The 12,875-nt window shown below is 46.3% G+C and overlaps 1 protein-coding gene across 2 annotated transcripts in view; it reads right to left on the bottom strand.

The window, feature by feature from the left end:
• Window positions 1-9,219, bottom strand: part of UPK1B (uroplakin 1B) — a 36,162-nt gene extending 26,943 nt beyond the window's left edge. For both annotated transcript variants that reach the window (XM_027681194.1, XM_027681195.1), the window contains exons 1-6: window positions 9,154-9,219; window positions 3,852-3,939; window positions 3,097-3,297; window positions 1,480-1,554; window positions 629-751; window positions 150-329 (exon numbers count right to left, since the gene is read on the bottom strand). In XM_027681194.1, the coding sequence (XP_027536995.1) occupies window positions 150-329; window positions 629-751; window positions 1,480-1,554; window positions 3,097-3,297; window positions 3,852-3,920 (648 nt within the window). In that variant the 5' untranslated portion in view covers window positions 3,921-3,939; window positions 9,154-9,219. The remainder of the gene's footprint in view (window positions 1-149; window positions 330-628; window positions 752-1,479; window positions 1,555-3,096; window positions 3,298-3,851; window positions 3,940-9,153) is intronic.
• Between the last annotated feature and the right edge of the window lie 3,656 nt (window positions 9,220-12,875).

Below are 12,875 nucleotides of genomic sequence, written 5' to 3'. Positions count from 1 at the left end.
AGGACTCCACTCCAGGCTCTTCTCCTCCAGAAAACTATTGAAACCCAGAGATTACAGTAGAGGAGAAAGGCTATTCACAGTTTCTTTCCCTTCCAGAAAGGCACTGTTGACTGACATACATTAACTGGAAAAAGCAGGGATGATCTTACATTGCTGTTATAATAGCCAGGGACTCCAAGTTTGCAGCCATCAAGGTTGACGGGAAGCCCTTGGGCATCCATGGCACAGCATTTTCGTGGCCAGGGGAAGTCGGCATCGTTGTGTGTGAGGCGGAAGGCAGACGTGTACTCCTGCCAGTCGGAGGGGCCCAGCACCCCACAGCAATGGTTCTGCAGGGTGAGAGAAGAGAACAGTCTTTATGGGCCCAGGCCACAGCCCCGCACATGTCTGGACACTGCACATGGCTGGTTAGGCATTAACTACAGATTTATGGGAGAGATTTTTGAAGTGCCTGCCTTTGACAGTCTGTCATCTGATAAACAAGCAAAAGGGGGAGTATGTCAGAACTTTCTTTAAGGTTCAAGGCAGATGCCATCTTCTTTATTACTGAGTGGCCCCAAGAAGGACTTGAAATTCCAGACCTGCAGAGCACTTAGTAATTAGTGACTTTTACTATTGTTATTATTACCTGAAGCATGAGTTTATCCCATGTCTTTGTGACCCCTTCAGTCATCCATTTGTCATGGTTATTAGCTGTCTCTGCCTTCTGATACTTCTCCAGCATTTGCTTCAGGAAGAGATTTGGAGTGAGCTACAGAAAAAAACCAACAGAGTCAGTTGATGCAAAAACAGTGTAAATAAGTGGCCATGTAAAGCAAATATAGGGTTATTTGGAGAGGGTTTGTTTGTTTGTTTCAGTGTCTTGATGGAGAACAGAAATGCTGCCTCTCCCCTGGTTTTACACAAAAGAGAATAAAGAGCAGGATTTGAGGACCAGGAGCAAGAAAGATATAGATCTTAAGCAGGCACTACCAGATGTCAGACCACAGGAGATGTGCAGAAGCTATGGGTTGCATTTGATATGTTGCTTGGAACTAAAGTATCACAAATCATTTTGCTCCCCACCAATATCTTCAATAACCCATGTAATCTTTCCCTCACTAGTAACATTGCCTGGGGCAATGCTGAAGATTTGTCTTTGACGTGTATAATAGATTAATCAGTCTGTAGCTGAAAGACTAAAGACTGTATTGATGATTCAGCTAACCCACGCTATTATTTCCTTAACTGCAAGGTTGTAAACATTTTAAAATGTTAAAAATAACAAAACTATGTTAGAAAAAACAAAGTTATTTCCTTGATTGGAATAATGATGTTGGAGTCTTTCCCTGTAGGGCTGTCTTCTGCTTAGCAGTAGTCCTATGAGTTTACACTGTACTATCACATAGGCCATTTACTACACTGAACAGGACAACTGTGTGCCCTAGAACTGCATTTCCCAGTGCAGTTAAAAGAATACATCAGAAAAGAAATACTCACGAAGTCTCGGTGAGTCGCTGCGGTGATACAAGAAGCCATTTCAAATGCAAAAGTAATCAGCATCAGAATGATGTACTGTGGGAGACAGAGAGAAGAGTTAGTTCTTAGAGAAACAGTTACACATTTTTTTTCAAGATTAAGCCTGAAACCCCACTCAAGGTAAAGGTGGCCAGGCTATCATAGTTTCTTCAGTGCCTCTCTGTGCCCCTTAATGTTCATGTAGCCTTTCCCTGTGCTTGTTTCAATTTGCAATCTGCTTTCTTGAAGGTAAATGGCTGGAATTGTTCCCCATCTCACAGATGAGATTTCATCAGAACCTCATGGCATTAAGACTACACTGCCTCTACGGAAAACATTTTGCCCGATATGTCCTAGAATAACATTTGCCCTTTTCTTTGTTGCAACTCATTGGCAACCTATGTTTGTGTCATGTTTCTCCTTCCACTTGACATCTATAGGCTTTTCAGCAAGAAGCTGTTTGCTCCTCGCAGGAGAACTTGTACTTTGGGGAAACAGAAGGTGCAATTTAGAGTATCATTCAGATCCTCCTGATTTTTCATCATCAGATTTCCTTAATACTCATACATTGTGAGCAAAGATCCTTCACAAAAACAGATTCCAAGGGTCACCTCTCATGGTCTATTTCACTCCTTCTTTTCCCTTTTCTGCACAGTCCCTTTAACATTTTCCATATTCCCTTTGGATTTCTCGTGTCTATTTCTCATCTCACATTTTATAATGTTCATCTCTAATTCAAGTTTCCTTCTTACCCAAGCTTCTGTCCCTTGTACCCTCTCGTATCTCCTAAATCAGAGCCTTGGGATTTAGCCAAGACACCAAAATTCAGAGTTAAGGGAATTCTATTTCCTCAGCTGTTCGCCGGCGAATTCCCTGGCACAGGAGTTCAGATCTCCGAGTGTCTCTTGTCCAAAACAGACACCCTGCCACCCCACAATAATCCAAGAGAGAGCTGATTCCAGAGTTTTCAGCTCCACCTTTTGTTCATACAAGCATCAATTAAGTTTTGCCACTAATGTTTTGCCAGACCAAAGGACTAAGTAAGACACTGTACAAGGATTTGTTCACATCTTAACATTGTCCTCGGCTTATCCAAATCTCTGTCCCCACCCCTGCAATTTCTGCCTGCCTGCTGATGTCTAATGTTCTCAACTGCATCCATATTTGGTATACTGACACTTACTAATGCCTTGTACAGAAGTAATTACTTATCAGCTCCTAAACTGAATGGTGCATGACAGCTGAAAAGCAGTAAGGGGTGGGGAGAAACAAGGATCTAAACCACATCCCAGATATATGTGATTGCACAAGTGCTTCTGCACTGCTTAAGGGCAAAGTCAGGGTCAAGCTAGTCAGCTTAAACCTCCACTGTGGCCACCTCCATCCATTCCCTCAGCCTGGTCTGGGATCTTCTCATGCATGCGTCTTCACAGGAGTAATTTCCTGGGACACTACAGCCATGATCAAGAAGAACCTTTGGCTCCTCATCACTATAAAAGCTGTCTTTGCTCATTGGTTGATTACTGAGGTGATCAGGGAAACTAAGGCAGCATTTCTTCAGTTTGATAGCAATAGGTAGGCAAACTTTGGTATACTTACCACCAGCAGTAAGGTCCTGTCGGACTTAATGATTCCAATGATACCAAGGATAGATAGAGCAAACAGTGCAAAGCCAACAAAGATGCCAATCCAGGCAGCAGCATAGATGTCTTTATTTTCTGTGGCTTCCAGCAGAGGGTAGAGACCATGTGGATCAGACACAAAGTAGATACATTCTGCTGTCAGGGCAATGCCACACATCTGAGAAGCACAAGTGTAGGAAATGCATTAGATCAAGCTTCCCTAAAGAAATAGGAGAGACAGAAGCAGGCATAGACTGCTTTCCTTTCATTTGATTGCCTGACAGATGGGAGCTACTCAACTCCTCCTCTGCCCAGCTCTACAGTTTCTTGTGTTGTGACTTCAGAGAGGAACTGCAGGCAAATCTCACCCAGCCTAGACCTGAGAGGTCTGGCCTAGGACCTGAGGATGTTGTTATGAAAGAATGAACAGAACTATTCCATCACTATAGGGAGGGAGGGAGGGGGCTGGAAAGATGTTAGTCAGCTCCTGATGACAGTTCTAGGACTCTTCCCCTAGAACTTACCTTGGTCTTCTGAAACAGCCCCTGCTGTCCCTTTCCCACCAAACTGATCATCTAGGACAGCTCTCCTTTTCCTCTTCTCTCACACTGTATTGGACTATTTATGTGTGGACTTCACATGTGAAGAGGGATTTCACATCTGAAAACTGTGTTTTTTAAGAAGTGTCATATTGGAAGGAAGCCTCCACCATACTTGTTCCACTTCACTTACCCCAATGACCACATTTCCAAAGACTAATAGACCCTGCAAAATGTGTATGCAGTCCTCACTTTTTGCCATCTTTAGTTCTTCATGCAACCTAGGAAAAGCCAAATACAGTCTTCAATTAGACCACCAGTACAACAGGGTTCACAGAGAAATAGAAATTATGCTTGAGGAGAAGGATAGATAGAACTTGCCAGCCTGACTGTACACCTCTCACCCCTTATTTCATAGTAGTTTCAGAGGAGAAACTTCCCCAGTTATTAATCTGGTAACTCAAACTCTCCCTGATACTTGAGCTACAGAAGACTGGGACCACTTTGAGGGCATAGTGTCTTCATCTCTGTTTTGCGTAGGGTTTTCATCATCACAACAGCACCCATGCCAACCTCAGCTCATGGTGTTGCATTTACATCTAGCCAGAAACACCAGCTACATCTGGATGGACAGTGGATAAGTTCAGTGCCCTCACCTCTCTCCTCTTCCAAAGAAGCCAGTGTTACTCCAGAGCATGCTGTCCACTCTGCTGGCTGTTTCACTACCATGGGACTGAACTGGTAAGCATGATGTCTTAGCTGTATCCCACACACATACCTTTGGTGCAGGGCTTGGCTGCACATTGCTAAGGGTAGCCCATATCCCACCCATGCTGGAAACTGGGGCTGAGCCCTGCAAGTCAGGTGTGAGGGAGGGAGGAAGGGTGGAAGGGAGGGAGGGAGCAGGTCAGGCTGCAGCTGGCTCATGGGAGCCAGGCCAAGTAGCGTTCCCACCAAATTCCTGAGAGTGCTATATCCTGCAGTCTGGAGTCAGGTGCCCCGTGTCAAATTCATCCCCTTCCAGAGAGAGGAGCATAAAGGCACTAGTCAGTGGTGTGAGACCTCTTAGAGAAAGAAGCTCAAATGCCAGCTCCTATGAAGTCCTTCTTTCAAAGGGATGGAACATGTGTCTGCATGGAGAGGGGGAGGGAAAAACCCCAAACCCAGAGACAGCTGCATTTGCCAGGTGGTTAAGAAAATATAAACCCAGAAAGAAAGGCTGAAGTGGGCCCCACTTAAGCAGACAACAGGAAAAGCAGCTTTAACATCCTTCTTCTGCCAGAGTACCTGCACTTGCGTGTCTCCTGCTGGGACCACTGACTCTATGATTCTTCAAAGAAGCTGACACAGGTGTCAATGAAGGGGACTTTCCTGAAGAACAGAGAATTGTGAGACCTCTCTAACAATGCCACCTCTTGCCATCTAAGCAGCTGCCCTATTTGGGGTATGCAATACTTCCAACAGTGACAGATGGAAAACAGGTATTTCCTACTACTCTTTCTGCAGTGGTTTGAGGGTTAGGCATAGAGACATCTCCAGTGCTCTCACCATTACACCAGCAGAGCACACAAATATTTTCTATTTTCCTATGATAGCCTGTGTAGGCATGGCCATTATTTCTAGGGTGAGAAGCCATTTTTAGTCCCAAACAGGTATTTGGAGGCCAGACCAATATATATGAAACTGTATGGCTCTGTATTTGAAAATGGCAGGCTCATGAGCACAACTTGAAGCTCTGTCACTGCCAAACTTCCTGACCAGTGAGTATGTCCAGGGGGTCACATAAAACTGTTTTACAGGTCAAATCTGGATCTGGGCAATGTTTGGCCACATGTTCAGCAATACAGTGCTGCAGATTCTGGCAAACCTGAGATGGACCCTGGTCCTCTACTCATCTGAAAGCTGGAGAGATTGCTGTCTGGCTCATGGACCTATGTGCTGCAAACTCCAGAGATTTTAGAAAAACCTTTAGTTATTGAAATCTAAGAAACATGACAAGCCAGGGAGCAATCCAAAAGGCAAGGAAATCTTTCCTGCTCAAATGCAGGCACTTGAACTCTGACTACCACACTGAAAAGCGGGTCTGCTCCAGCTGCCATGTAAATACCACGATTCAGTGTGAGATGCCTCTTCAGTGTAACAACAGTGCTCACACCTTGTATGTCGGCCGTCCATCTGGCCCATGCTCTTGCCTCCCCAGAAGCTGGCTTTCTTCTCCTCCTTGGCAGGCAGAGCCCATCTTACTCCTGCCTCCCCCTGGGCAGCTATTACTGCAGTCACATGAGTTGGAGAAAGCAATCCTCTTCTCCTGGGGTTAGCCCATCTCTTAGGCTACTGTAGTTGTGAAGAAAACTGGACACGGTCACCACCACACAGGTATCAGCTGGAGAGTGGCAAGTTTCTAATTCTCCTTAACTAAGTCCAATAGGATTGCAGCATGGAGGGAAGCAGACAGACCAAGAGGAGGAAAAGGGAAGGAAAAGCCTTTACTGTAGATCTAAAAATAAAAACTGTAATGATGTTTCTGTATTTCTGTGAATTCTCCCTCTGCCTCCAAGTCATTGGCATTGAAAGAGTCCATTATTTGGTACTCACTTCATTCCCCTGTGCCACATATGGCAACCCTTTGTCCGACCCCTTCTGCATTTCAGGTGGTCCAGTATCATCATCACCAATCAGAGACCATGCAAGGCCATGACAATAGCTGGGCAGCTGGAGACCCAATCCTTCAACAGGCCCCAGAGGAGAAGCTGTGGAAGATCTGGAGCTTTCCACCTACTATCTGCTCCTCCTGCCTCAGAGGGAAGCTGCATTAAGCAAGAGCAGATAACACAGCACTTGGTCCTGGTACATGAGTACAAAAGCATGAGGCAAACCTTGGCCAACTTGCCCAAGGCAAGCTGCACAGAGGTGTGACTCACAACCACCCTCGGGTGTGACACTGGTAGGCAGCCCTCCTCCCATCCCTCAGAGGCACAGGTGCATCAGCCTCTGCCTGTGGACACAAATGCATTTGGAGGTAGAGGAGCTTTCTTCCTGGGCTGGTTAAGATTAGTTTTATGACCCAAATACAGTTTCCTGGGGCTTCAGTGGACTCCCAGAGGAAACTGGAGCTTCAGCTGCAACCACTATCCAAAAGCTCCACATAAGAAGGCAACCAGGTCCTGGGATTTCAGCCTTGACCCAATGTTTCTCAGCACATCCCGAAAACCTTGCAATTTAGCTGAGGTATTCAATTGTCACTACCAGAGACTTTGCTTCATACTCCAAGCAGCTTTGGAAAGGTGTCTGTTTTTCTCGTTGTATGAAAAAACCCTTCATCCCTCCTGAAGCACATATCTCTTCCTCTTTCTGACGTACTGGTCTCAACCCAGACTGCAACTTCTCCCCACTCCTCTCCACTCAGACTCCTCAAACACTCCTGACACTCCCTGGGTCCAGCTGAGCCTGTTGGAGTTCAGAAGCAGTGGTAGTCCTGCCTCCCCCTCCCCCTTCTCCTCCACAAGTTGCAGACAGATCTGTTATTTCCATGCCCTTTGAGCTTTTGTGACCTCTCCTCACTTCCTCTACTCACAAGGGTTCTGTGAGACCTGCAGCACAACTGTGGGAGATGAAAAGGAAGCCTCTTTCTGCAGAGGGTGGCTTCTGCCCTTGTGTTTGAGGTGATAACCTCATGCAGGGTTTGAAAGGAAGTCCTTCTGCCAACAGTTCCTGGATTCAAGTGGAATTTGGGCTCTGTTGTGCGCCTCTCACACACATTGGGCTGGTTGATCTTTTGAAGCCTCCATACCCTATTTCTATCGATCAGGACAGGATTTCAGTGGCTTTACAGATGAATTCCCCTTTTTAGCCTAGCTCTACTCCACCTCTTGACAAAAAAGCCACGGCATAAGAATTGATTTGGCATTGTCACATGCAGAAGCCAGTGGTATTTTGATTGTCTTGTGTTTTGTGGTACTTGTCAAGCATTGTGACAAAGGGATGTCCAAAACCACCTCTGTGAGTATTATTTGCTTCTAAACCCTGCTCATGGAGGTTTCTCAGCATGGTGGTGGGGCTTACAGGGGCCTCACATCACCCCTTGCTGACTCAGCGTCCCCGTGCAGGGCGTTGCATTCCCATCCCCTGGTGCAAGGAGGCAGAGACAAAGGACGCATTTGCCTTATTACTCATGGGCTCCGCACGCCTTGGCTGAAGGGCTCTGTACCACTCGAGCGCAACTAAGCAAACCCAGCTGTTCAACGGCAGAAACCTGGTCCTTGCCCGTACACCCCTCCGGCACAGAGGCCCGGGCACCACACCTCCCATCCCCTGTGCTCACCCCGCCCTGGGGGAGAGCATGTCTCCACAGGCAGAAAGGGAGATGCCTGGGCTAGTCCTGTGGTGCTGATGGACAGAAGTCATCGAGGTGGAACTGCTGCCGGAGGTGCTGTGCCAATGCCAGCACTGGTGCCGTGGGAAGCCTCTGTGAGCCACAGACCTGCCCACAACCGGACCTGCTGTGGAGTCTGATGCATTAAGCGATAAACCTACTTTTTTTTTTAATTAGTTACAGTGGAAAATTTAGCCCCTAAGGGACTTAAAAAAGAAGGTGTTTTCCAAGTGCTTGGGTCATCATCAGAGTTACACAGGTTTTAAGAGGATGTAATTTAATCTGTTAGTGATGAGTTGCTTGGACTTCGCTGTAAGAAATCTAATGCTTTACAAATATCAATTCATCATATGTTTACTTATTTTAAAGCAAACACCTCCCGTGCACACAAACTCATGCACTCCTCCTGCCCCTCCGGACTTTTCCCAATGCTCCACCTACCCCAAAGTGCAGCCATCTCTGACAGAGAACTGCTTGTATGTTAGGAGTCAACTACACTCCGAAAAGGAAGAGCCAGACAGTTATTTTGTGCTACCAGGGAGAAAAATAAAGCAAAACCAAAGCTTGGCATCAAGAAGGGGTCAGAGACTAATTAAGTTTCCTTTGGAGAGAGATTGCTACAAAATGAAGCCTGTGTGAACAGTGGAGTGGCTGGTAAATCATCATCAAGCATAATTACCTTGGAAATAGTGCTGGGAGGTAGGTTTTTCCTCTCTCCCTTATTAGTTCAGCACAGCCAAAACAAGAGGGTTTTTTTTCCTTTCCTATATTCAGAAGTGAGGGGGAATGACAAGATTCATCTTCCTCTGCAACATTTTTCTTTTTTTCTTTTACACTCAGATTTACAACAGGTTTAATTCTTCCATTCCTTCCTACCCAGTCTTTAGGAGAAAAAGTATGAAACAAATTAAAAGAGCCATAGAGAAGCCAGAGTAAGAAAAATTAAATACTTGATAATTTACTGCAGTTAATCTTATCCAGGTACCAGACTCCCATATACTAAACACAGTCCAGGAACTAAAATAAAAGACATTAAACATAAGAGCTGCCTTTTCTCCTAATAGACACTTATGGCTCACATGCCTCATTAAGAGGAAGATGATGACCAAAGCAAGGCACTCACCTCTCTCTTCTTGTGATGTTTCCCAGCAGAAATCCCAATGCACCTGCAAAGCCAACAAAACCCCTTTCTCCCACCTCCACTGGGCTTTAAAGAGCCCAGGTCGCTTGAGGAACGTGCTGTGTGATTGGTAGGGTGCCCATCACATGAGTAAAACTTTTTTTCTAGCCAAACCTGTTCCCCAGTCCTCCTGAGACCAGAGGGTGTCTCTGTGATTCTTAGATCGTATTGGAATGCTGTTGTGCCAAAAACACAAAGCTTTAAAGAATTTCTATTATTATACTCTTGAAAGGGTGGATGAATGAGTCACTCATATGAGGTACTTGAACTTTAAACATGATGGGTAAATTGGAAGGACATAAGTATTGCTGGACTAAAAGATTACTGGACTGCTGTTTGAACATGGGTATAAGAAGAATGTACTGAATAGAAACAGAGATTAAATTAATTTTAATATTTCCATTTAATTATGTTACATGGGAAAAAATCCAGTGGTTTGGGTTGGGTCTATTTTCATCTTATTTAAATTGGGATTTTTTTTGGAAACAGAAGTGTAAGCATTGGCCACTATGCAAGACACTGTGGATAACACAAAAAGTGGGAAGACCATCCCATTTCCTTGGGCCCTCTGGATTTTTAACATATTCAGCCTTATTAAGACTGAGCAAAGTCAAGCACAGACATATATATTAGTTGGCCTGTGATGAACTGAGAAGGACTAAGGCTGAGGAACATGGCAAAAAAAGGAATGTCTCTCACCTTCCTCTCCCTCACTCATTTCAGTCCAAGTCTGCCAAAAGACATGATTCATGTTACTGGAGCCTTGAGCATGTCTCTGGCAAAAGCACAGGTGGTTGTGCTTGGTGTTCTTCATCTACTGGTGCAAAACCCAGCCAAATAAATAATGGGCTTGGGAAGGGCGAGGGGAGTTCCATGTTGTTAGAGCCTTCACAAGTCAAAAACAAACATGAAAATAACATATATATATCCCATTGGCAGCCATCCTGGAAAATATTTTGTGTGAAATTAGTGAGAACTGAAATAGTTCTAACATTGTATGGATCCTTTGGTACCTGGAGAAAACTGAAGAGAGATTCAGCTCTTGCATGAGGTCCCTGTGAGATTTCTCCCTGAGGAAAGGACAGTGCTTTTGGCATTTCCAGCGCCATGAGGTATCACAGCAATAAACAAAAGAAGACCCAGCCATTGTAGTCTGATCTAGCAGACAGGCACAAGAAAGTGGTCATTTGGCTCCTCAAGCATACAGATGCTTATTTGTCTAGACCTAAATAACTCAGATCTCCTTGCCCATTATTTGTGCTCCTTACATGTGAAGTCTATTTTGGTGCAGCCGCCACCCCATATTTTGGCAGTGTTGGCAGGACCAGGTGTTTCACACCAGCTGGTGTGTTGAGCTCCAGGAGGGCAGGCTCCCATTGTCACTGTTGGACACTGAGAGCAGGTGGTGGGGAAAAGGCAGTGCACCTCCTGAGCATCTCAGTCTGGCTGATCTTGGGGCAGTGATTAGGCACAAGCCTGCTGTGGTAAGACACTCCATCACCTCTCATCTGGAAATATTGTTTTGGGAAAAGCAGATGAGGAAAGAGGAGAGAGGGAAGCGGAAGCTGGCAATGAAGTTTGTAGTTCTGCCAATCACCAGCACTGGTGCAGTAGAGCTCTTGCAGCTCTGTAGCCCTGTCCAGGACACTGCAAAAGGCTGTTAGAGTGAATCCTTCTTTGGGCTGGAAGAGAGGGTAAGGCTGGGGTGGGTGGTGGTCACTCCTCAGCTGCCATCACCATTTGTCTGCTCACAGTTTGTTAATCTGGCTTCAAATCTGGGTAAGAATATTTTTGGTGATCTCTGGAGTGAAATTTGGTATGGAGAAGGAGAGAGCAGATGAGAAGTTTTGTTTGTTTCTTTGCACTTCTCTTGGTGTGTGCTAACAAGGTCAGACTGTAAGTTTGCCCGAATGCCCATGCAGAGGAGTCAGAGACCTTGTCCGAGCAAGGGAACGCAGTGGGGCTGAAAAGCCATGCAGTGGGAAGTGCCCCCAGGGGTACCTCCACTGGGGTGCCTGCAGCTCTTTTAGCCTCCCTGTGTCTGTGTCTTTGTCTGTGTTTGTGTTGGCATACTGCAGGTGGACCAACACTTCTATATTGCCAGACCCATACATTTGTGAAAGCTCTTGCATTTGTGAAAGCTACAGACTGACAAGTGTGCACACCCTCTCACAGAGCCACACGAACACACACGAGTATCTGCACATGTAGAAATCCATACATGCACGTGCTCTCTTTGCATATCCAGACATAGGTCCACATATGCACACACCTCTGTTGTGTGTGAGTTAAAGGCAAAGTGCAGGATTGGGAGTGAAGACACAGTCATTTGGGATTTCATCTGGAGGGACAGTCAGATGCTGAGGCCACAGCCTGGCCTATTTTCAGATGGAGGTGGAAAATGAAATTTTTCAAATCTATCACTTGGCTACTGCAACGTGCTCTGTGGGTGACAGGGCAATGTGAGAACATGCCTGTCATAAAGTATGCCGTGTTTATTCAAAATTGGCATGGAAGGCATGCTGGAGGATGCCCAAAGTTGCTGAAAAAGGCTGATTAGATGTTGTGGGTAATTCCAGTGGGTTGGCCCCATTCTTCACCTCTAAGAATACTTTTTCACCTTCCTGAATCCTTTGAATTTCTTTTCTTCATACCGTGGAAATAATGGTTTAAGATTGAGAGAATATGAGAGGGTGGATTTAGGAAGGGAGAGAGCACACAGAGAGGAAAGGAGCCTATGGTCAAAGTAGTAGATTGCCAGGAGTCATTTCTGTCACTGTCTCATGGCAGCATCATGGTGGAGCCACTCCTATCCATGAACAGGGGGCTCTTGACTGCATTTGCAATGTTGCATGGGAAGATCAGATCTCATGGTTGAGGGAGAGGACTTAAGAAATCCTGCATACCCAGCAGTGCAGCTTCAGCGTTGGCCAATCTCATGCACCCATATGCAGGTTCAGCTTGACAGGCACTGTCTGTTTGTCCCAGGGAGAGGAGTTTTTTTGATGATCGCCCCTCCAGCACACGGTGGCAGTGCATGGCAGCCCTGCTGGGAGTGAAGACAAGCATCAGTGCTGCAGCAAGCTGCAAAGGTGCCCATGAGTGGAGGGGCTGCTGCCTTTCCTGGCAGAGTCCCAACCTCACCGGCGACCTCCTCCTGAGGGCACTGCTCCCCGTGGCTGCAGCCCCAGTTCCTGCCACCCAGCTCTGCTCCTGCATTCCTGCAAGGGCTGCAAACAGCTGCTTCCCAGTCCGCAGTTTGACCTTCCTTCCCTGGGCCAGATTTGGGTTTGAGGCTCATGCCTACCACCCAAGCCCCCCACGTGCCATGGCCGGGAGCCAGCTCCTCCCAGGAGAAGGGAATTCCTCATGGCTGCCTCCTCTCCCATCTCAATGCACCCGAACAGGGGGCGAGGATGTGGGCTGTGGGGGACAGATGTCCGTTGTGCCCCTCGGGTTTGCAGCTGGCCTGGCCTCCTGCCAGGCTTGACTCCTGCCTCCCCAGTTGAGTTGTGTCTTTTGCTACAGCTACTTCCCTCTTCTGGCAAATTCTTCCCCCTTTTTTGCCACTTTTATAACTCTCAATCTCAAGAGACAGGAATAACTGTGGGGTGCAGAGAATAAATAAATGAACACCACCTAGTGAGATCAGGGGAGAGCAACTC

This window comes from Neopelma chrysocephalum, unplaced genomic scaffold (assembly GCF_003984885.1).
Source record: "Neopelma chrysocephalum unplaced genomic scaffold, ASM398488v2 Primary Assembly neopelma1_60, whole genome shotgun sequence".
NCBI classification, from domain to species: Eukaryota; Metazoa; Chordata; class Aves; order Passeriformes; family Pipridae; genus Neopelma; species Neopelma chrysocephalum.
Note: the sequence above shows the minus strand (reverse complement) of the source record. Positions and strands in the feature narration are given on the sequence as shown.